Source organism: Herpailurus yagouaroundi, unplaced genomic scaffold (assembly GCF_014898765.1).
Source record: "Herpailurus yagouaroundi ecotype Mexico unplaced genomic scaffold, PumYag 220, whole genome shotgun sequence".
Taxonomy (NCBI): domain Eukaryota; kingdom Metazoa; phylum Chordata; class Mammalia; order Carnivora; family Felidae; genus Herpailurus; species Herpailurus yagouaroundi.
In genome coordinates, this window is record NW_024412451.1 from 6,137,072 (window position 1) to 6,159,465 (window position 22,394).

General features: G+C 63.1%; 3 protein-coding genes and 1 long non-coding RNA gene across 17 annotated transcripts; 1 reads left to right on the top strand and 3 right to left on the bottom strand.

Annotated features, from left to right (window-relative positions):
* Window positions 1-2,451: 2,451 nt before the first annotated feature.
* Window positions 2,452-3,716, bottom strand: LOC121019017 (uncharacterized). Its single transcript, XR_005785379.1, has 2 exons — window positions 2,931-3,716; window positions 2,452-2,776 (listed from the first exon to the last, which is right to left on the bottom strand). It is a non-coding gene; the product is annotated as an uncharacterized LOC121019017 (long non-coding RNA).
* Window positions 3,717-10,689: 6,973 nt separating this feature from the next.
* Window positions 10,690-16,063, top strand: LOC121018961 (vegetative cell wall protein gp1-like). Of its 4 annotated transcripts, none has more exons than XR_005785349.1 (4): window positions 10,690-10,983; window positions 12,788-13,046; window positions 13,250-13,306; window positions 13,731-16,063. XR_005785349.1 is itself a non-coding variant. In XM_040458096.1 (3 exons), exon 1 carries the CDS (start codon window positions 11,519-11,521, stop codon window positions 12,623-12,625), a length of 1,107 nt encoding a protein of 368 aa, XP_040314030.1. In that variant the 5' UTR covers window positions 11,090-11,518; the 3' UTR covers window positions 12,626-13,046; window positions 13,250-13,306; window positions 13,731-16,063. The 4 variants fall into 4 exon arrangements, 2 of the variants coding, with proteins under 2 accessions (XP_040314030.1, XP_040314031.1); XR_005785348.1 differs by having other exon boundaries at window positions 12,827-13,046; XM_040458096.1 differs by lacking the exon at window positions 10,690-10,983 and having other exon boundaries at window positions 11,090-13,046.
* Window positions 13,912-17,743, bottom strand: JOSD2 (Josephin domain containing 2). Of its 6 annotated transcripts, XM_040458163.1 has the most exons (7): window positions 17,585-17,740; window positions 16,828-16,987; window positions 15,960-16,016; window positions 15,182-15,307; window positions 14,326-14,520; window positions 14,122-14,221; window positions 13,912-14,068 (listed from the first exon to the last, which is right to left on the bottom strand). In XM_040458163.1, exons 2-6 carry the CDS (start codon window positions 16,971-16,973, stop codon window positions 14,122-14,124), a joined length of 624 nt encoding a protein of 207 aa, XP_040314097.1. In that variant the 5' UTR covers window positions 16,974-16,987; window positions 17,585-17,740; the 3' UTR covers window positions 13,912-14,068. The 6 variants fall into 6 exon arrangements, with proteins under 6 accessions (XP_040314097.1, XP_040314100.1, XP_040314099.1 ...); XM_040458166.1 differs by having other exon boundaries at window positions 13,912-14,221; window positions 16,828-16,990; window positions 17,585-17,743; XM_040458165.1 differs by having other exon boundaries at window positions 13,912-14,221; window positions 16,828-16,990; window positions 17,543-17,743.
* Window positions 17,744-18,068: 325 nt separating this feature from the next.
* Window positions 18,069-21,169, bottom strand: ASPDH (aspartate dehydrogenase domain containing). 6 transcript variants are annotated; one of them, XM_040458083.1, is made up of 9 exons: window positions 21,137-21,169; window positions 20,557-20,678; window positions 20,272-20,312; window positions 19,747-19,859; window positions 19,418-19,502; window positions 19,176-19,325; window positions 18,872-19,092; window positions 18,638-18,792; window positions 18,069-18,251 (listed from the first exon to the last, which is right to left on the bottom strand). In XM_040458083.1, the coding sequence occupies exons 2-9, from the start codon at window positions 20,660-20,662 to the stop codon at window positions 18,208-18,210; spliced, it is 915 nt and encodes a 304-aa protein (XP_040314017.1). In that variant the 5' UTR covers window positions 20,663-20,678; window positions 21,137-21,169; the 3' UTR covers window positions 18,069-18,207. The 6 variants fall into 6 exon arrangements, with proteins under 6 accessions (XP_040314017.1, XP_040314018.1, XP_040314020.1 ...); XM_040458084.1 differs by having other exon boundaries at window positions 19,747-19,891; window positions 21,137-21,159; XM_040458086.1 differs by lacking the exon at window positions 20,557-20,678 and having other exon boundaries at window positions 21,137-21,162.
* Window positions 21,170-22,394: the final 1,225 nt, after the last annotated feature.

Genomic DNA, 22,394 nt, shown 5'->3' on the forward strand with positions numbered 1-22,394 from the left:
GGCATTTGTTGGACCATTTTGTAATTTATTTTTGAGAGAGAGACAGGGTATGAGCAGGAGCAGAGCAGAGAGAGAAGGAGACACAGAGTCTGAAGCAGGCTGCAGGCTCTGAGCTGTCAGCACACAGCCAGACGCGGGACTCGAACTTGTGAACCGTGAGATAATGCCTGAGCCGAAGTCGGATGCTTAGCCGACTGAGCCACTCACGCGCCCCCCATTTTGTAACTTTTTAGTGGATTGAGATTGAGATCTTCATCAATCTGATTACTTTCTTTTTCTCTAGGGGTTTTTTGATCACTCTGGAGCCAGCAGAGTTAATCTGTGGTATATTCCAGTCAGCGTCTGAGCTAGTTTAGGCTCCTTGGGGTTCTGTCCACATTAAACTTTCCTAATTCTTGCTTGTCCCCGGAGAGTTCATTTACTGTTTCATTTTATCAGGGTACCCGGGATAGAGCCCAGAACTCAAAACAGGATCCAAAGCAAAGGGCCTTGCGCTCACCCCAGCCTGGTACCCGTTCCCCTTCCTGGGGGGCCGCCCGCATTTTCGGTCTCCTGTGCACTGCTTTGGAGATACTCTCTATGTAACCACACAATGTGTATGTAAATCGTCTTACAAAAAGTGCGTTGCTCTAGTTTTTTCCTCCCCTTGAAACCAGAGAGGTTTCCATCTTGGATGCAGAGTGCATGGCTGGCTTGGGGTTGAATTCGTTGGCCCCTCGTGGATGGACCTTTGGGTGGTTTCACGCAGCACTCCAGGAACCCCCACGTGCCTGCCTCATTTTGGGCACACGCACGCGTGTCCGCAGGACACGCTCCCAGGTGGGGACTCGCCGGGGGCGGTCTCAGCCACCTCCTCCCTGTCACACTGGAGCTCTTCTTGCTGACTGTCCTCAAGCCCCCCTCCAGTTCAGACCGCCTTCCTGGTCTCCACACCCAGAGTGTCCTCTCGGGGACCTCTGAGAGTCACTGCCACCTGTCTGCCCCCAGTCAGAGCTCCTCCAGGAATCCGTACGCCGGCGTGCGGTGCCGCCACCTACCTGACCTCAGACCAGAGCGCTGCTGTGCCCTCCTCTGCTGTTCCTCCCTGCCTCACCCCTTCTCTGTCCCCATGGCCCCAGCCCTGGCCGCCTCCTCCCTGGCCTCATGAGGGGATTTCTGACACCAGGGCTGTCCTCACTTCTCCCCTGCTCTTAGCCTCTCCGTGGCTCCCCAGCACCCTCGGGACAAAGTCCCAGGGCCTCTGCCTTGCCTTTGAGGCCCAGTAGCTTTTGTTCTATTCCTCCTTTTCAGCCTCATTGATGAGCACCCCCCCAGCCCTAACAGTTGAGTCCCTCAAATACCACCGGCCAGGCCGGAGGCACCCTCCACCCCCTCATAGCCTCAACCCCATTCTGTCCTCCCCCTCTCTCTCTGCCCCTGAGGAGCCCACTCTCTCCCTCCTCTGGCCTCCTGTCCTCTGGTCTGAGATGGAAGAGCACCTGCCAGGTAAGTGCTCAATAGAGGGGTTGCCTCCCTCCTGGGTTTCCTGCCTCGCCCTCTGGATGCCCCTCCTTGCCCCCCAAGATGTTACCTGCTCCCTGGCGGTTAGGAAACCCCTTTCCCACTCCAGGGTTTCATATTGTCATTTAGATACACTTAGGACAGAGTTGTAGGACAGGCACTCTTGAAATCTGTAAGGCTGGGCCGTCTGGGTGGCTCAGTCTGTTAAGCATCTGACTTTGGCTCAGGTCATGATCTTGCTGGGTGTGGATTCCAGCCCCACGTTGGGCCCTGTGCTGACAGCTCAGAGCCTGGAGCCTGCTTCGGATTCTGTGCCTCCCTCTCTTTCTGCCCCTCCCCCCGCTGGTGCTCGGTCTCTCTCAAAAATAAATAAAAACATTAAAAAGATAGAAATAAAATCTATAAGGCTAATAATGTAAGTATTTTAAAGACTCTCCTATGGCAAATTATGCCTTGTAGCAGGGACTTTGGGAAACAGTTCTGTAGCCTCCATTATTTAACCCAGTAGTGACTCTACAGTGAGCATCGGGGCCACTTACTGGGGCCTCTCTAGCTGTCAGTCATTCTCCTTTGCTGGCACCCACCTTCCATCTCAGCAGGACACAATGGTGTCCTTACAGGGGAAAACTCAACGTGGCCCAATTCCTAGAAACGGGCCGCCAAGCAGCTTTCCTTTGTTTCTCCGGGAAGAGTCATGCTTGTATTTCTTTCCATGGCAACGCGGAAAGAACCCACCCGTGGAATGACTTGAAAACGTGAAGGGTGGAGGTTTCAGTTGAAAACCAAAGAGCTTGCTGGGTATGATGTTTACATATTGACCAGGAATAAAAATTTTCACATTTTTACAGAATTTTGCCAATCTCCCGTCTCCCCTCCCCCCACCAACAGCTCTCCTCCCACCCACCCCTCCCCCCAAGCATTCCAGTCCCTGCAGGGTTTTTTTGTTTTTGCGTTTTTCGCGGCCATTCACGGTGCCTAATCCAGCCGGGTTGCAGTTCCGTCCTTTATCAGTAGGCGGCGATAAAAGGTTTCGCGCCGCCGGAGAATACCTCCCAGGCCCACAGGATACTCCGCCGGATACTCTGGGGAGGTCAGGCCCACATGGCCCCTCTCCACGAAGAGAAGTGCCCTGCGGGGGGTGCTGTTGGCCCTTTGGGAAGGCCGGGGTCCCCACGAAGCCTCTGTCCTAGCAGATGCTGATCTTCGGGAACACCGGTGCCTGTGTTCTCATCCGTGAAATGGGAGTCGGGTGAGGTCCTCCCACGCTCCATGTCGCCTGAGGAAGAGAAGACTGGGGGGGGGGGGGTTGGGGAGGGGAACGGGGCAGAAAGGAGGCAGCCTCCTTCCCACCATGCTCACCAAGCCCACCAGGGATCAGCAGAGTGGGGAGGGAGCAGGGTGGCCCAGCCAGTCCCTGCCCTGCCACTTACATGCTGTGGTCTCCAGGCAACTCACTCCCGGTCTCTGGTCAGCTCCTCGTTTCCTCCTTCCTGGGCCAGGGGCAGGCCTCCTTCCTCCGGGCAGTGTCCAGGGTCCAGGACAGACAGAAAAGAGAGAGAAAAAGGGTGTCACACGTGCCCTTGCACCTCGGGGGGCCGCAGGCTTCGCAGCCCTGCTTCGGGCTGTGCAACCTCTTGCCACCAACGCGGCACAGATCCCCAGGTGGATGTCAGCTCAGGACTTCAGGCAGGGAGACGGGAGAGGAGCTCAGGGCCCCTGCGGGGGCCTGGGCGTGGAGGGGCCTCCCGGGAGACAAGGCTCAGAGGAAGGGAGGCCAGTGCGAGGGGAGAAGTCTGGGAGGGGAGAGAGAGATTCAGAGAGGAGAGAGAGGAAAGAGGGAGAGAGATTGAAGGGGTGGGGAGAGAAGGGATGGAAGCCAGCAGGAGAGGGGAGCCAGGAGGAAAGAAGGGAAGAGAAAGCGCAGGGGGAAACACACGAAATGAGGAGGGGTACGAGGAAGGGAGACCGAGAAGACAGGCTGGGGGGAGGCCCTGAGAGAGAGGCGGGGAGGGGAGACGGTGGCGGGGAGAACGACGTCTGGGGAAGGAGAAGGAGGGAGAGGTGAAGGGAGAGAGTCGGGAGTGGAAGGGAACGCACGGGAGAAGACGGTCCGGGAGAGCAGGGCAGGGTGCGGAGCGGAGGAGCGAACCGGGAGCCGCGAGGCCAGACGGGGTAAGAAGGCAGAGACGCAGGGCGGGGAGAGCGGAAGGGGACGGAGCGAGAGCTCGGCCAGGGCCGCGACGAGAAGGCCAAGGCGGAGCAGGACAGGGAGGAGAGCAGGCAGAGGGAGGGGGGAGAGCGGACGGGAACTAGAGACAAGAACAAGGGGGACCCGAGCGTGGAGAGCGAGCGAGCGAGCGAGCGGGCGGGCGAGCAGGCGGGATAGAGCGGGGCGGGGGAGGAGAGAGGCCGAGAAAGGAGGGGTGTGAGCGAGGGGCGGGGAGTGCCAGGCGCGCGTGGAGCCCGGAGGGGGTGGGGAGGTGAGAGAGGAGGGAGTGGAAGAAAAAGGATGGGGAGGAGGGAGCACAAAGCCGCGCTGAGAAGAGTGAGGGGGGCAGTGAGGGGCGGCTGGGGAGCGAGAGGGGGAGGGGAAGGGATGGGGGGAGGGAGGGAGAGGGGGTCGGAAACACTGGCGGGGGAGGGGCCCCCCCCCCGCAGGGGCCGGGGCGCGCACGCGCACAGGTAGACGCGCGCGGACGCAGAGGCACAGGCGCGCGCACACAGACAGGCGCGTGCGCGCGCGCAGACTGGCAGGGGCAGGCACGCGCACGCCCAGAAGCCGGGGCCGGGGTCCGGTGGGGTGGGGGCCCGGCCCAGGCGAGGCGACCGGAGACCGAGGTCACACCCCGCTGCGGAGACGCCTCTCCGTCCTCGCCGCCCGGCCGCCACGCCGCGGGCGCTTCTGTCACGGAAGAAGTGTCACAGGAGACGAGGAAGTGACAGCCGGGAACACCGACAGCCCGGAGCCCACGGCGTGCGGAAGGAGCCGGGTGATGAAGGGGGCCGAAGGAACGACAGAGCCGGAGCCAGAGAAGAGGCAAGGGAGGCTGTGTCGCCTCCCGAGAGACGGGGCCCTTCCGGGTCGCCGGCAGTGTCCCCCCCCGGCCCCGGGCGCGCGAGGAGCTGGAGACGGGCGGGCTGGCGGTCCCGGGACGTGACCTGACTGTCGCGAAATGGGACACCCAAACCACGGGGCTGTCTGTTCGGGGGCAGGAGACGGGTGTCACCAGCTCGGAGGCGGCAGGGCGCCGGGGGCGCGGCCGGGGACCTGGGGGGAGGGGCAGATGTGGGGCCGAGAGACCGACGGGCGGGACGGGATGAGGGAGACCCTCGGGGACGACACCAGGCGGAGAAATGGAGACGGAAAATGTTGGGGGGAGGGCGTGGAGGGGGTAGACACGCAAGGGCGGGAGGACCCGGGCGGGGGAGGGGAGGGAGACGGAGCAGAAGGAGGAGTAAAAAGTCCTTAAAAAGAAGGTACAGTGAAAAGCCGAGCGGGAGTGTGGACAGAAAGGGGCGGGGGGGGGGGGAATAGGAGACCCCATGGAGGGACGGTGGGGGGACCGAATCGGCGTGTGAGAGAGGGCCCGAGGCCGGGAGACGGGGAGCGGAGCAGGGACTGGCAGGTGGAAAGCAGGAGAGTGCTCCCCGAGCACAACCCGAAGAACGGGAGGTTGGCGTGAGAAGCAGATACGAGGAAAAGAAGCTGGAAGCGAAGGAGACAGGAGTAGAGGAAGAGGAGAGGCGCGCAGAGAAGCGGAGGGAAGTGGGGGGGGGGGGGGACCTGCCACACGGGGCCCCCAGAGCGGCCCCTCCTGTCCTGGGCGCTGCGGTGTGGATGCCACCTCCGTCCCCGTCGCCACCGCCCGGAGGGCAACGGGAGGGGGTAGACGAGGGGGCGGAGTGAAGCGCGGCGGGGAGGAGGGTCTGGGGTGGGCTTGAAGTGCCGAGGGAAGGAGAGAAGCTTCCGGAGAGGGTGAGAGCCGCGGGGCAGGGAGCCAGACGGGGTGGGGTTGGGTGGGGGAGAGTGAAGAAGGGCAGGAGCTTGGGTTCAGAATTGGGGGAGGGGTGTGTGTGACATAAAGAAAACCTGCGTGGGGGTGTGGGGGGAGGCCCAGCTGGGGACTGAAAGGAGAGGAGGAGGGAGAGGAAGAGGAGGAGAGGGAGGAGGGAGAGGAGGAGGAGGAAAGGGACAGGGAGGAGGCGGGGGGGGGGGGAAGAGGAGGAGAGGGAGGAGGGGGAGGGGGGAGGAGGAGGAAGAGGGGGGGAGGGAGGAGGGGGAAGGAGAGGGGGAGGAGGAGGAGAAGCCAGACACCATCAAGACGGTGTGAGCAGAAGCAACTAGAAGGTAGTGTGGGGAGGAGAGCGGGTCAGAGAGGATGCAGAGACCCAAGTGGGTGGGGACAGGGGAACAGGTGAGAAAAAAGATGAAGAAGGAGACTTACTGAGACAGGGAATCAGAGACAGAGACTGTGTCTCTGGGAGAGAGAACGCCTGAGATGGTCTGAGAGACGGAGTGAGAGAGAGCGTCAGAAAAAGTCTGCGAGTCAGACAGAGAGAGAGAGGGTCGGAGAGAGAAGAGAGTCTGAGGGAGAGGCAGGGAGAGAGACAGTCTGAGAGAGACAGAGACGGTCCGAGAGACACAGAGGGAGAGAGAGAGAAGAGAGTCTGAGGGAGGCAGGGAGCGAGCCGGAGGGTCTGAGAGACAAAGTCAGAGAGAGTCTGAAAGAGAGACTGAGAGACAAGGTCTGAGAGAGAGACAGAGAGAGAGTCTGAGAGACAGCGACTGAGTCTGAGAGAGAATCTGAACGAGAGAGAGACAGTGTGAGAGAGTCAGAGAGACACCAAGTCATAGAGAGTCTGAAAGAGAGACTCTGAGAGAGACAAAGTCTGAGAGACACACAGAGAGAGAGAGAAGAGAGTCTGAGGGAGGCAGGGAGCGAGCCGGAGGGTCTGAGAGAGTCAGAGACAGTCTGAGAGGAAGTCAGAGAGAATCTGAGGGAGACAGTCTGAGAGAGTCTAAAAGGGAGACTGAGAGACAAGGTCTGAGAGAGAGACAGAGAGAGAGTCTGAGAGAGACAAAGTCAGAGAGGGAGAGTCTGAGAGAGACAGAGACGGTCCGAGAGACACCGAGTCACAGAGAGTCTGAGACACAGAGACTCTGCGAGAGACAAGGTCTGAGAGAGTCTGAGGGACCGAGCCCGAGAGTCAGACCGGGACGGAGTCAGGAAGGGTCGAAGACGGAGGGCGGGAGACCGAGTCAGAGAGTCTAAGAGTCTGAGAGAGACACAGTCTGAAAGAGAGAGAGAGACAGAGAGAGAGAGTTTCAGCCAGAGAGTCAGGGACGGTGAAAGAGAGAGAAAGACCTGAGAGAGAGAGACCGGCTCAGAGAGAGATTCAAGGAGAGAGAGAGATTCTGCGAGACGGAGTCCGAGAGACACAGAGAGAGTCAGCGAGAGCGGGTCAGCGAGAGATTCAAGGAGGATCCGACAGACAGAGCCGGAGAGCGAAAGCCACACAGAGAGTCCGAGAGAGGCGAGAGAGTGAGAGAGGGGGTGAGAGAGCCGCGTGGCAGCCGGTCAGGGGTCAGGGGTCAGGGGTCAGACCGAGGCCGACTGGAGGGCGGGGGTGGGGGGGGGCACTGGCGCGAGCAGGGGGGGAGAGGGAGGGAGGAAGGCCCCCTTCCCCTTCCGATATTTTTCTCTCGGTGTGGCCAGCGGCTGGGGGGGGGGAGGGGGAGGGCGGAGGTAGTAAGGCGCCTCCTGCCGCGGGCACCCGCTGCTGCCTCCCTGGTTCCCTTCTAGCACTTTCTCGCTTACTGTCTCTCTCAGCCTTCATTCAGCCCCCTTGTCGCTCCCCGACTCCAGAGAGTGGCCGTCACCCACATCCGCTCTTTTCTCTAATGAAGGAAGCAAACTGGAGCCCGGATTGGCTGTCACCGAGGCCGCGAGGGGCCCGACGGCCTGCGCTTCTGCAGTGGTGGTGACAGACCCCCCCCCCCCCCCCCCCCCCCCCCCCCCCCCCCCCCCCGGAGGACCCCGAGATCCCTTCTGCCTGGAAATGCCGAGCTCCCGCTACTGAGAAGGAAGAACAAGAGAAAGGAAGCCAGCGGAGGGCAAGGGCGGGAAGGGGCAGGGCGGGACAGAAGGTGGAAGGAGCCGGGTCAGTGTGTGTGAGTGACCCAGCACACAGCTGGTGCTCCATGGGTGCCCCTTCCCTGTCCCGTCGCCGGCAGCACTGAGAGCAGGAAGGAAGCGAAGAGGCAGCAGAGGGGAAGGGGGGGGGGAAGGAGGCAGTGAGGAGGGGAGGCTGTGCTTGTAAAGAGCCTGGCACACAGTAGGTGCTGAAATGCCCACTCCCGTCTCCAGGAGAGAGGAAACAAGTCAGAAAGAAGGGGAAGAGACCACCATAGCAGAAAAACGGGGGGAAAGACAGCCTAAGGAGAGAGAGAGTCGTTGGTGGCAATTGCTGGGCATACAGTAGGTGCTTATTAAGTGATAGTTCTTTTCCCAGGAGAAAGAAGACAGGGAAGCGTAGGCTCCAGCAGACAGAATAAACAGGAGAAGTTGTGAGGGAAGGAGACGGTGTATGTAGAACAGCGGGCACGCAGTAGGCACTTAATAACTGCCCATTGCCCTCCTTGGTAATGAGCACACAAGCAGCCAGGAGGAGGGAAGGAAGCCGAGAGGAAGACAGAAGGAAGAACAGAGGCAGTGAAGCAAGCCATGGCAGTGTATGCGTAGGAGCGGCACACAGCAGGTGCTTAATTCATGCCTACCTCCTTCCCCGGGAAGGAGCCCAGGAGAAGCGAGTGCGTAGGTTAGGCTGTGGGTACCCAAGAGGCACTCAGTAAATGCACCTTGTCTTCCTAGGGGCACAGAGAGAACAAGAGGAAAAGGAAGACGCAGGCACGGGCGAAGGGAAAGGAAGGTTGGCTGAGGTCGAGGGCAGAGGAGGCCGCGAGGGTGGCGGACCGGAAGGAAGGAAGGGACCTCAAGAACTGGCAGAGGAGAGGAGGCACAGGCGGAGGCAGTGCAGGCAAATCATGGGGCGCACGGGAGGTGCTCAGTAAATGCTCCTTCTCTTTCCCAAAAGAGGGCCCAGGGAAGGGAGAAGCCTGGCCGAGCGAGAGGGACAGGGAAAAAGAGGCAAGAGGAGATGAGATGGAACGTTGATCGCCTGGCATACAGTTGGTGCTCCCTAGTTGCTTGTCGTCTTCCCCAAGGAAGAGCTGATGGAGCAGAAAGAAGGAGAAGTCAGAAATGAAGGAACAGGGAGAACGGAGGGGGGAGGAGAGTGTACGGAGATTGTCTGGCATACAACAGGTGCTCAGTAAGTGCCCGTTCCTTCTCTGGCAGAGAGCAGAAAGCAGCAGAAAGCACAGGTCGGTGAAATAGCAGGGTGAGAGGACAGCGGAGGAAGCACAGGCGATTGTTTGGCATGCCATAGGTGCTCGGTAAATGTGTGTTCTTTGCCTTGGAAGAGAGCAGCAGAGAGCCCAGAAGGATGCGGAGGGGACAGAGGAGAGACGGGGGGAAGGAGGGGAAGAAGGTGTGGGGGAAGGGAGGGAAGATGTGTAAACTACCCAGCACACAGTAAGTGCTCAATATGTGTCCATTCCCTCCCCCGGGAGGGAGGGAGCCGAAGGTCAGAAAGGAGAGAGGGAAGAACGGAATCATGGGAGGAGAAAAGTGTAGTTGAGAGAGGAGACAGAGTTTGTAGATTTCCCAGCACACAGTAGGTGCCCCACAAATGCGCATTTTCAGACGGATCGGGAAGAAGTGCAGGGAATGGGGCGGGCGGGCGGAAGGGACAGCAGAGCCAAGAGTATCAGGTGAGAGGCGGTGTGTGTGGAACTTGCCTGACAAACACTAGGGATTTAAAAATGCCCGTTTCCTCCAGGAGTGGGAGCCGGACGCTGGACGCTCCGGAAGAACAGGCGGAGGGTCCAGGGGAAGGGGACAGGAGGGTGCCGGGGAGGCCAGGAGGCGTCTCACGTCCTTACGGCTCGTGCCCTGGAAACGCTTGTCCCCTTCCCTGGCAGAGCAGAAAGCAGGCTGGGAGGCCAGAGGGAGGAGGATGGGGGAGAAGGGGGAGTCTGAGGGTGGAGGCCCCTCCCCTGGGACCCAGCCCACCGTCCAGCTGCCCGACCGGAGCGGGGGTCGGGGACAAGGGCGCATTGTCCGGGCCCGGCAGGGCCTGGGGGTGGGCTGCTCAGCTGTGTCAGGGGGGCGGGGCGCTGCCCGGTCTCCGTTTCCGGGTCTCTGAGTCCCTCTGTGTCTCCGCGTCTCCCCACCTCACTGTGTGTGTCTCTGGGCGTCTCTGCCGTCCCACAGTCTGTCCCACCTCTGAGCCTCTGGCCCCCTGTTTTGGTCTCTGTTTCACTGAGCCCGGGTGTCCCTCTGCACCGTCTTTCTCTCTCTCTCCCCAGCCTCTCGGTCGGTCGGTCTCTCAGCCTCAGTTTCTTGCTGTCTCTGGGAGGGAGGCCCGCCGGGATCGGGTCGGAGGAGTGAGGAAGGAAAGGAGGAGGCCAGGGGAGCGAGAGAGTGAGGACAGAACAGCTTTATTGAGCAGAAACCGCAGCAGAGGGCCTGGCGGCCTCCGACGGGGAGCTGGAGGGGGGAGGGGGCAGGAGACGACAGGGTCGGGAGACGGAGACGGAGGGGAGAGGTGGAGAGAGGCAGAGAACGAGAGACTGAGGCCCAGAGACGTGGGGGAGGGACGGAGAGACGGGCCAAGGGGAGACGTCGGTGGCAGGGAGAGTCAGATGGAGAGAGGCGGGGAGGGAGAGGAAAAGACGAGGAAGAGAGAGACACAGAAGCGAAGATGAGGGAGAAGAGCGACGGGGACGAGGGGCCAAGATTCAGAAAGGGGAGGAGGAGCCACGGAGAGTGAGAAGGACAGAGCTGGGAAGGGACCGAAGACGGAGGGAGAAGGAAGGAAGGAGAGGGGCAGGGGGGAGAGGAGGAGAGAGACGGACCGACAGACGGAGGGAAGCGGGGAGAGAGGGAGGGAGACGGGGACAGAGAGAGAGAGAGAGAGAGAGAGGGCCCAGCCGCTGGGCAGACCGCGGGGAAGTCGAGGAAGGCGCGTGGTCCCTCACCTGGCGTCAGCGGCGGCCGTCCCCCAGGCCCATCTGGGCAATTTAAGGGGCGCCCTGGGGGCGGGACCACTCCCCGCCACCGCCTTATCTGGTCAGCCCCGGGCTCCCAGAGCTAAATCGGGCCTCAGCTGTCAGCACCGGGGGGCGCGGGACAGCTGTCACCCCACCCTGCACCTGCCGCGTGACTGCGGCCCCCCTTCCCGGAACGAGGCGGGGCGGAGAGGCCCCCGCGGGTCTGCGTGGTGCGCCCCCAACGGGCGGCCTAGGACTCCGGGGAGCCCCTCACCACCGGGAGCTCTGGGACCCGCCTGGCCGGGCGCCCCGGGGCAAGGGACAGCCTGAGCCAGGCCTTGTTCCCGGGAGAAGTGGCGGCCTCGAAGGTGAGGGCTAGTGAGGGTGCAGGGCGCATGCTGCGTGGGGAGGGGCAGACAGGAAGCACTGAATCGCCGCGCAGGCCCGGGAGGGGGGCTGAGAGCAGGAGGGGAGGGGAGGGGAGGGAGGGGAGGGAGGGGAGAGGGGAGGGCCCGACCCCCGCCCCTCCCCAGGTCCCAGCCGGTGCTGCGGCTCCTCACTCGGACCATATTAGGCCACAGCGGAGAAGGCACCTGGGGAGGTCACTCAGGCCCAAGAATAGAAACACTCAGGGAGTCCCGCCAGGCTGTCTGGGACCGGCATGGGACAGGCGACAGGCACAGAGGGCAGGAGGGGGCCCGAGATGGCGCAGGGAGATGAAGGCTGATAGAGACACAGAAACATCCGAAAGAGAGACCAAGAGAGGGACACCGAGGGAGGGAGGGAGGAGTCGAGACCCGGGTGTGGGACAGCGAGCAAGCTGAAGAGGCACAGAGGGGGCAGGGTGGTGTGGGCGCCGCCCCCGAAGGTGGGGTGACCCAGGACCCCAGCCGTTTCTCTCATATGCTGCTTGACTTTTCGCTTTACAAGTTGCCCTTTGACCTCCGGGAGTCTTGGGAACCAGAGGCGCCAAGCCCAAGTCCCACATGTCAGGCTGGCTTTATGAGGGCGTCCCGCTGTGTCCGCACCCCGCCTTCTTTCGGGTGTCAGGGCTTAGCTTGTGTCCTTGGAAGAACTTGCTGTCCGTCCGGGTGGACCCAGCCTGAGGCCTGGTCAGGGACACACACCCTGCGTCTCCCTGCCCATGGCCTCCCTGTGCCTCTGGGTCCCCCATTTCTGGCCACCCCTAAAAGACGACCCCACCTTTGCCCAGGCCCCGCTCTACCTGCTTCCCTCCGTGGGCTCACACACACTCACGCCTCCCGGGACAGACCCCCGAAGCCATCTCCTGAGCCCCTGACCCGGGTCTCCCTCCCCCGATGTCACCCGGTCTGTCACATCCCTTATATCCCACTGAGCTCAGCCTGTCCCCCAGACCTCAAACCTCTCCTCGTCTGTTGGGGGTGGCCCTCCACTGTCCCAGGGTCCCAGGGGTCTGGCCCTCATTCCTCCCTTTTGCTCCCAGAGTCGCCGGACTGTGTCCCTCTTCCCCTCCCCAGGGTCTGGACTCAGGCTTCTGTCCTCTCCCATCTGGACCCTCAGCCTTCTCCCAGGCCTCCTGGCCGCCAGGCTGTCCCCACACCATCCCCAAGGGGGCTTTCTGAGCCCAGGACTGACCTGTGGCCCCCCCCCCCCCCCCCCGCCCCAGCTGTCCTGGACCGAGTGCAGCCCTCAGCGACCCCTTGTGGCTTGGCGGGGACCCACCCTCATCACCTGTCAGTAACAACTGCCCTCCGCGGATTCCACGTTTCATTGAGAGTTCTTTCAGGTTCTGGAATGGCCCCCTTCCCTCCCACTGGCCCTCTGGAGCCAGCAACCCCAGGTTCCCTCATCTTCCCCTGGCCCCTGAAGATCCCCCTTAAAACACTCCCCCCCCCCTCAACTGGGTCGGCGGGGGGCGGGGTGCTTCCTGTCCTCTTAGGTCTTCCTCCCAGCCTGAGAGCAAGCGCCTGGCTTCAGCAGCACAGGCCAGACCCAGAAGTAGGGCCAGGGAGCCGTGTGAATGGCTGACAGGACAAGGACAAGGAAGCGGCAGGGGCGGCGAGGGATGGGGGGATGGGGGACGGCGGGCCCCCGGGGAAAAGACCCAGAACAGGACGGGGGTCCTGCTCAGGTGAGAATGTGGCGAGAAGACACCTAACTGGTGCCTGTCCTCCTGCTCAAATCCACGAGGGACCGACCGTCTTCCCCCTCTGTCACCTCCCTGCCCAGTGTCGCTCCAGTCACACCAGCCTCCTCAGGGCCTTTGCGCTGGCTGTTCCTTCAGCCTGGAATGCCTTTCGCCCGCACCTCCCTGCAGCTCCCTCCTTCTCGGAGAGGCCCTCGGTGCTAGAAGAATCCTAACCAGTGTACTGGTTCCCGCGGCTGCTCGAACAAAGCCAGTGCCTTAAACAACGCACATTTACTCTTTACGCTTGTGGCCGGAAGTCCGGTGAGCCTCCCTGGGCTGGAGTCCTGGGCAGGGCTGCTCCCCCCGGGGCCCGGGAAGAATCCGTTTGCTTGCCGGTTCCGGCCCCTAGAGGTGGCTCCGCTTCCCAGCCGTGGCCCCTTCTGGTCTTCGAGGCCGCCGGCCGCGTGGCATCTCTGACCTGCTGCCTTCTTTCTGAATTTCCTGCCTCCTCCTCCACCTGTAAGGACCCTCACAATTGCCTCGGGCACCAGGATAATGCAGGATAATTTCCCTGCGTTCAGGTCAGTGGATCAGCGACCTTTGCAGCCCTTTATCACCTACCGGAGCATATTGGCAATTCCGGGGGGTCCTCTTTTGGAGCAATTGATGGGGGAGGATTGAGAATCAAGAAACTTGTTTTCTCCTCAGCACTTATCCCATCGGTCATTCTAGAAATGTTTATTTGTTTTGAGAGAGAGTGAGCGAGCTGGGGAGGGGCAGAGAGAGGGAAGAGAGAGAATCCCAAGCAGGCTCCACGCTGAGTGTGGCAGCTGACGCAGGGCTCGATCCCATGACCATGAGATCAGGACCTGGGCCGAAAATCAAGAGTCGGAGGCTCAACTGACTGAGCCACCCAGGCGCCCCGCTGAACATTCTACGTTGTTCCCGGTCTCTCCCACCAGCTCACAAGGATGGGTCTTTGTGCTGTTTTCTGCTGTGCTACAGACGAGGAAACTGAGGCCCAGGGAGGTGGGCAGCTCCTACGAGCTGGCGAAGCCGGGAAGTGGTGGAGAGTCGGCGCCTGGGCTCCGGCTCTCGGCAGCGCCCGCCTGGCTAATGGCCTCTCTGGTAAACGGGAGTAACCGGAGGCGAGGGGCCCCCCAGGCGGATGCGGGCCAGGCCGGGAGCAAATCAGCAGATTTATTGAGGCAGCGGCGGCATTGGGGAGCAGGGGGTGCGGAAAAGGGGCTGGGCCTCCGCGGGGTCCTTCCCTGGCGTTCAGGAGCCAGACGTGGATGCACGGGGACCGCACGGACGGTGGCCTGGTCCTCTCCTCCGCGGGGGTCAGTCTGTCCGCAGCCAGCAGACGGTGGCCTGGTCCTCTCCTCCGCGGGGGTCAGTCTGTCCGCAGCCAGCAGCCCTTTTCCTCCACCTCCTTGGTCACCACCAGCAGCACCTCGCACAGGCCCTGAGCCAGTGCCCCCGCCAGGAAGGCCCTGGGCAGAGAAGCGAGGAGACTGAGGCCCGGGGGCCCCGCGCGCTGCCTCCTGGGGTGGGGGAGTCGGTCGCCGAGCCCCAGCCCGAGTCGCCTCCCCCTCACCTGACGCCGTCCTCGTCCCCCAGGGCCTCAGGCGCCCGCAGCTTGGAGTCCAGGTTGTAGTAGACGCCATCCACCTGGCGGAGGGCCACCCAGTGCCGCCGGCGGAGTGGCAGGGACAGCAGCCCCAGAGACATGGGTGAGGGCAGGTTCAGGATCAGTCCCAGCACTTGGGGCAGGGCCAGCTGGGACAGGGGCCTGTGCGGGAGGGGTGGGGACGCCACCGTCTGGGTCCAGTGCTCAGCGAGCACCTGCCGGCCCAACGTGACTGAGCTCACGGGACCCAGGCTGGCGCGGCAGCAGTGGCCCCCCCCCCCCCCGAGCCTGCCCAAGGACTCTCCTCGGCGCCCCCTTCGTCTCCTCCCACTCGCCCACCACCCAGGCACCCAAACTCCCAGCCGTCTAACAACCACCCCCGCACCCAGCTGCCCGTGAACCGTCCACCCGAACATCATCCGCTTAATGACGCAACCGACCAGCCAGCCACCAACTCGGTTTACTCACCATCCTCCCGAGTCCGCATCCACTCGGAACCCGTCCATCCGTCCATCCACCCAATTAACTACTCAACCACCTATTTGCTATCCTTTATTCACTCAACCACTCCTCTGCCCATCCACACCCCCCCCCCCCACCAACCACCTACTCAACACGTCCAACTACCCTTTCACCATCCACTCGGTCACCGGATGACCATCTCCCAACCCGTCGGCCTGCCCTCCATCCAGCACCCACCCGTGCCGACCTTCCCCCCGTCTGCCCCTTCTTTCTTCCCTCCTGCCCACCGGTTCCCCTCCTGCTGTCCCACCGCACCCACGTGCCGGGCTCAGCACACATGATGAAGCGCTTGGGGTCCCACCTCCTTCGGTCCCACCACACGGTGGCCAGGCCCAGCCCCTGCAGGGCGGCCATGATCACGTTGACGTCATAGTTGCCGGTGCCCAGGAGGCTGCGATGGGGATTCAGCCGGGAGTCTGGGGCCAACCTGGGCGGGGGGAGGGTCAGAGCCTGAGACGGGGCCCCTGCAAAGGTCTCATCCTCCCCACAACGCAGGAGAGTCCCGGGGCCCTCGAGTCCCCCAGCCTTTGGACTCTTCCCTTTCCGCAGCCGCGTGGCTCATCAGCCCCAAGCCTGATTCCTCCTGTCCCCGACTCTCTCTGCCCTGTCCCGTAACCACATTTCCCCCCCGCTCAGGTCTCGTCCTCCTCCACCTGGACCCTCATCCAGCCTCCAGCCTCCAGCCTCCCCTCCGATCCCAGGGGCTCTTTCCACACCTGACACTGACCCCACCGCTCCCCTGTTCCCTGCCCTCCCTGGTGCCTTGTCACCCTAGGATAAAGTCCCAGTCCCTCAGCTGGCCTCCTAGCCTCAGTCCCGCCCCACCCCCTCCCGGCCACCTGTCCCCAACCACATCTCCTGTGCTCCCCTCTCAGTCTTTCCTCCTGCTATCCCCCAGCTCAGGGGGCCCACCCCGCCACCACTTGGCTCTCTGGGTCCTGCCTTCTCCAAACAGTGGCACCTTTGTTCTTTCTCTGGGCCCTCGGTGGGCAGGGCAGGGGGAGGGGCCGGAGAGGAAAAGTCTGTGTATTATTTTCCTGTGCATCTGTTTCCCTGGCCTCCCTCGGGGCAGGGCTCACACTGGACTCATCTCTGGGTCTCCAGCATGGCCTTGGTGTGAAAGAGTTGATGGATCCCTGTCGTGAATGACAGAGATGAATAAATTCTGCGATATTCAGTTTGAGGGGCTGGGACTCTGCCTGCGGATACTGGGGGTCCACGGGAGGGCTGTAAGGGTGGGGAAGACAGGGTCATCTCTGGGTGTAGCATCGTGTGCGTTACTGGCAGGAGGGAGGATCTGGGAGATGATGGGTTTGAGCCAGGGTGGGGGCTGCGGGGACAGAGAGGAGACAAGGCAGAGCAATACTAAAGAAGCGATGTTTGACATCTTGCATGGTGAGGAGGAACATTCGGGGCTGCCGAGAGAAGGAAGCTGTGCCAGAAAGAAGGCATAGCCCGGAGGCATCGTAGTAGGGCTCCTTCGGGGACCGGGGAGGCATCTGGTTTGGGGGGGTACAGTGAGATGGGACACTGCAGAGGAAAGTGGGGCCCAGAGCATGCAGGGCCTTGGCTGTTAGGCTGCATGACTTGGGACTTCTCCCAGGGCTGCTGGGGAGCCACATGAGGGCTGTGAGGGAGGGCAGGGTCAGCACTGGGGCCGTGGGTGGCGCGGACTGGCAGAGAAAAACCAGAAGCTAAGAGGCTGGAGGGGATGAGGGTCCAGATAAGGGAAGGGGAGGCCTGGGCTGGGGCCGGGGCCGGGGCTGGGGCCATGGCCAAGGACGGGTGTGAGAGGCAACCTCTCCATCTCTCAGTCCCGGGGTTCCCCAGGTGAGTGCTGGGGCAGCAGAAAGCCCCGGGGCTCTGTCCCAGCCGTGCCCGAGACCCGGGTGGGTCGCTCTGCCCGTCAGCCCTGTGTCTCCAGGGGTTAGGGCGGGTGATGGTCACCTCTTGCAGATCTCGTCGGCAGCCTCCTGGCTAAAGAGCTGCTGCTGCAGAACGTTGTTGAGGGCGTGGACGGCACACAGCTCCAGGCGTTGCCGCTCGTGATACACGGAGGGCCGGCTCGGCTGTGCTCCTGGGGCCTGGGACATACCGTCCTCGGCTCCTGCTTGGGGGTGGGGGTGGGGGGTGGGGGAGAAGGTACTCAGGGGCTTGGGATCTGGAGGCCCAACCTGCCAGCGGGCCCTGGGGGGCACTGCCACTGAGCTGGGGTCTTAGGGCAGCCTGAGGGGACACGAGGCCCCTGACCCTGCTCCCCAGGTGCTCTCCTGACAACAGGGTACCTCCATCCCCCATTACTAGGAACAAGGCTGTGCTACTCACCTAGCAACAGAGGACCGGCCCCCCCCATCCCTAAGAGAAAGGGTCCCTCCGGTGGTCACCTAGCAACCTCCCTCCCCTGTCCCTAGGTAACAGGCGCCCTCTCTGGTTACGTAGCAACAGAGGACCCCCGCCCCACTAGGTAACAAGTCTCTTCTCTGGTTACTTAGCAATGGAGAAATCCTCCTCCCCTGTTTCTAGGTAACAGGGTCTCTTCCAGTCGCCTAGCAACAGAAGACTCCCCTCCCCTATCAAACAACGGGGTTCTCTTCTCCCATCACTCGGCAACAGGGTCCCCTCCCCGGACACCAAGGAACAGAGCCCTTTCCCCGACCCGTACCCCAACCACGGCGCTCGCCCGTTGCCTGGCAACGCCCCTCACCCCGCCTGCCTCTCTGCTCCCCGAAACCAGGGGCTCCCGCATCCCCCTGGGCGGCGGCTGTGGGTTCCGAGTGCTGGGCGGGCAGCACGACGCTGACTGGGCGGCCGCGACACACACAGCTCCCGGCGGCCCCCGCGTGCCCCGACTACAGCTTCCGGCGGCCCCCGCGAAGGCCCTTTGCCCCTCACGCAACTTCCGGGCAGCTTGGCCCGGAAGTCCACTGCCGCCCCGAGAACGCGGAGCTGCAATGCCATTCCCGCCGTGAATCCCGGAAATATGCGGTGCAGAGGCCCGCCCCTTCGCGCACGGCCGCGCCCCCTGGTGCTCAGAGGATTCTGGGAAATGTAGTGGGTAGGCTCTCGCGATAGCTTCCGGGAGTGTAGCTCCCGCGAGTCGCGAGTGCTCCTCCCCTGTGATGGCGCCAATGCTAGTGTGAGATCGCCGCGTGACGTCACAGGACGGCAGCAAGGGACCGGAGACATCAGGGCTTGTAGGGAGAAGAGTCTCCAATATTTACTGAGCCAGGAGGAAGGGCCGGGGTAACCGAGGCCAGGGCAGCAGCGGGCTGGTAGTGGGGGGCCGTAAATGAGACGAAGATGTCCACTAGGGAAGGAGGCGGCGTCTCAGCAGAGATGGATCCCCGGCCTGGAGGGGAGCTGGCAGCAGCCTGCGGGGGAGATATAGGGACTAAAAGGCTGGGGCAGAGAGATGAGGAGGGGCAGACACCTGGGGGCAGGGACAGACCAGGGTGGGGGTGGAGGAAGATCTAGAGAGAGGGACTGAGACCGAAAGGGGGACAGAGAGCTGGGGGATGAACAGAGACACGCAGCGAGAGAGGTGGTAGGGTCCCAGCGAGAGGGGGACACAAACTCAGAGAAAGGAGGCTTGGACAGAGATAGATACATAAGGATTCAAAGTCGTGGACTAGAAGGTGGAGACACAGAAATAAAGATCAGTCAGCAGAGACCGAATCAGATCTGCAGAACCAGGCAGAGGCGGAGACCCAAGCTCCGCAGAGCACGGGGCGGGCAGGGCTTGGGGAGGGGGCCGCACCCAGGAGGCTGCGCCAGAACGCGGTAACGGTGGCAGAGCCCGTGACCGCGCCTGGCTCTGCGGGGTTCTCCCTGTGGGTGTGCACGGCGAAGCTTCGTCCTGTGGGGCCCGGGGGGCCAGTCAGCTCCACGTCCACCACGTGCATGTCTGCGAGGCTGGGGCAGGCAGGGCGGTCAGTGTGGCTGGCCCGGCCCCAGCCCCAGCCCGAACCCCAACCCCCACACCTTAGCTCACCTGAGGTCCGCCACAAGCACTCCAACCACGCGGTCAAAGCCCAGGCTGGGGGCAGCCAGGGCAGCGGCCGCCATGGTATTGGAGTTGCGGGGGGCGAAGGGGCAGAGCCCGCGGACGGGACCTTCATAGAGCACCGTGCGATGCTCAGTGCTGCGCACTGCAGCCAGCGGTCCCTCAAGCCGGAAACCATCGGGGTGCGTGGCCATGGTGACACGAAGACTCTGGAAGTGACAGCCAGGGTCAGGGGATCGGGGGTCTCTGGAGGACCCCCTCTGGGTCGCCGGGGAGCCCAGCGGGCCCTCACCTGGAGGCCCCCAGCTGCGTCCAATCTGGTGATGTCCTCAGTGCCCCACAGGGCCCCCCGGGCCACAAACGCAGCATGGTCCCAGCGGTGCGAGGCCTCCAGGAGCCGCTGCTCTGTGGCCTGATCAGCCAGGGCTGAGGGGGACCCCACCTGGGGCGGATGGAGGGGAGGGGGTCTGAGGTCAGGGGGATGGATGCCACTTCGGGGTGACGTGGGGCCAAGGCAGACTGGGCAGGGCTCACCAGGAGATTGGCGTGACGCAGGATTTGTGCCCCAGATTCCTGGATTATTTGGGGATGGGCCACTTCCACTACAAGGTCGGGGTGCCTGGGAGAAGGGAGAGATGGGGGAGGGTCTTGGAGAGGTGTCGGACCTCTCCTCCTCGGATTCCCTCAGAGTCTCTGGAGGCCTGTCCCTCTTCGCCCTGGCCTGAGAGGGGAAGCAGAATGGACAGGCTTGTCCCGCTTCTGGTTTGGCCCAGAGAGAGTGAGAGACTGGCCTGCGATCACAGCACCTAAGGGAGGCCAGGACAGGAGCTCCAGGGAGCCCCACTCATGGTGAGATCACTGACCTCTCCCCGAGGGCAGCGAGGTTTTGGAGCTGCAGGGAAGGAGGCACGCTCCCTGCCATTCGTCCCGGGTCGCGATTCCAGACAAAAACAAGTTCGAGGCCCAGTTCTGGTCCCTGAGTCAGCAGGTGAGAAACAAGGGACTGTCCTGGGGAGAGGGAGGGAGACCAGAGAGAGGGGACTGGGACCCAGAGGGAGGGGGACAAGGACAAGGACAGGAGGGAGGGAGAGAGAGACCCAGGGAGCGAATGCCAGAGATGAGGGAGGGGGTGCATGGACGCAGGGGGCGGGCGGGGGGGCACACAAAAACTTGGGTGGAGGACAGAGAAGCCGGAAGGCGGGACAGGCGGAGCGGACACCGAAAGAGGGGAGGGGGCCCCGTGGGGTCGGGGGAGTGGAAGATACTTAGACAGACACAGGCAGAGCCGGGGCACAAAGACACGGACGAAGGTGTGTTTGTGGAAGGCACGGGGTTTTGGGGGCTTCAGAAAGAGGCCCGGGAAGGGGCCCAGAGGGTCAGTGACTCACCAAGGCGGCCGTAGCCCACCACCCCGACTCTCCTCGGGACCCTGTCAGAAGCCATGACCCTGAATCTGAGCTCCGGCAGCTGCTCACCGCCCCCGTCCCCTCCAGGCCTGGGCAGTGGCTGATCTTTGGACATTGGACCCTTGATCCTCTCCAGAGCCTTCCCCTCTCCCCACAGTGACCCGGCGGGCGGCGGAGAGGGTGCAGGTTCGCCAGGTGGGGGTGGGTGAGAATCCCGGGGCAGTGGGCGCGAGGACTTGGGGTTCCGGGGCCCCGGAGGGCCCTCACCTTGCCCAGCCCCTTCCTTCCTGCATTCTACCTCCTCCCTTTCTGCTGATGTGGAAAATTTCCTCTGCAGTCCCCAGCCCCCCTTTCTGCCCGGCCAGGTTGTCATGGAAACCGCATCCTGCCTGGGGTGGGGGCAGAGAGGGTTGGGAGTGAGGGAGAGGAGACGGTGTTGGGGACTCTGGGCTCTCCGTCCCTTGCTCCTGAGAATTCCGGCCCTGTCCTTGGCCCTGCCGTGCCCCCGCCCAGCCTCGCGCCCGTGTGTTTCTTGTCTACCTCCCTCCGTGTTTTCCTCCCTTGGTTCTCTGTCCCTGACTCTCTCCTTCCCTCCTGTCGCTGTCTCAGGGCCTCTCCCTGGACCTCCAGCCCCGCCCCATCTTCTCTGGGCTGGTGGCCATTCCGTCCCGTCCCCGGCTGGGCCAGGCCCACATCTCCTGCCCGCCCCGAGTTCCCAGGGAGGCCGGGCCTGGTCTCCGCGCCCCATCTCCCCACAGGCAGCAGGAGCTGGAGCCCGGCTCCTCCCAGCTTCCACCACCAGCCCTGTCCCAGTCTGCTCGGCCCTCAGTTCACCTTGACTTCTCACCTTTCACGCACCCTTCTTCCAGCCACGATGCCATCAGCCCCCACCCCCCCCCCCATCTTGTATTCTCACTCCTACACCCGGTCCTCCCCTCCCCCGACTCCCAGTGACCAAGGAGAAGCCCGTGAGGCCTGGGGAGACCCCCAGGTCCCCCCAAGTGAGGCCCGGCCACCGCACCCTGCAGGTGCCTGGCACTGGAGATGGCGGAGGCTGCGGCAGCGCGGCTCCCCGCCCCCAGCCGCCACCTGGTACCCGCCGCAGTGTTGCCATGGCAACCAGGATCGCACCGACCGAGGACGGGAGAGAGAGCATGAAAGGAGCGACGGGGGAGCCGGGCTCAGAGTCCCGGGTCGACAGGCAGGGGCAGACAGACGCAGACAGACAGGGCCGGAGACCCCAGAGGCAGGCGGCTGTCAGGTCCCTAAGGGAGGAATTTGCTTTTGGAGCCCCAGGTGGGGGAGAGAGGGGACGCCGTGGACCCTCTGCTTCCAGTGGCCTGGGCCCGGCTAGACAGCACTAAACGGCATCTGCCCACTGTCCCGGTGGACCCGGCTGGCACCCACCTGCTGGCTCCTGTCCCTCCCAGGGCTCTGGGTGAGCCCCCGCCCTTCTGAGTTACAGCGCGGCCCCCTCCCACTCCCGGGCCGACCCGTCCCCCTCTCCTGCCTCGGCGTAAGCAGGACAGAGGTGCGGCTTCGGCCCGCAGGCCCAGCTACAGCGGGAGCACATCACTCCTTCCCCGCCTTCAGCCTGACTCGCTTTCTCCCCCCAGTGCCTTGTGGGTGGGCAGAGGGGACCGACGCTCTGGGTGTGGCTCTGTGGCGGGTCGAGTCGCGTCCTCTCAAAAGGATCTGTTGAAGTCCTGACCCCCAGGACCTGTGCACGTGACCTTATTTGGAAACAGGGTCTCTGCGGATTTTGCCGCGAAGACGAGGTCGTGCTGGGCTCTGATCCTGTAGGACCAGTGTCCCTATAAAACAGGGGAAATCCGGACAGAGAGACGGAGTGTGCGCGGAAGGAAGGCCATGTGGAGACGTGGGGGACGTGGGGTGCTGCGGAGCTGGAAGAGGCAAGAAGGATCTTCCCCTAGAGGCCCCGGGGGGGGGGGGGGGGGAAGCACGGCCCTGCCCACGACCTCGATCCTGGGCTCCTGGATCAGAACGAGGAGCCTCCCAGCCTGTGGAACCAGGGAGCATGAGGTGGGGGGGCGGGGGGAGGCTCACGTGAGCCGTGGGGAGGTTAAACACAAGGGCCAGGTGTG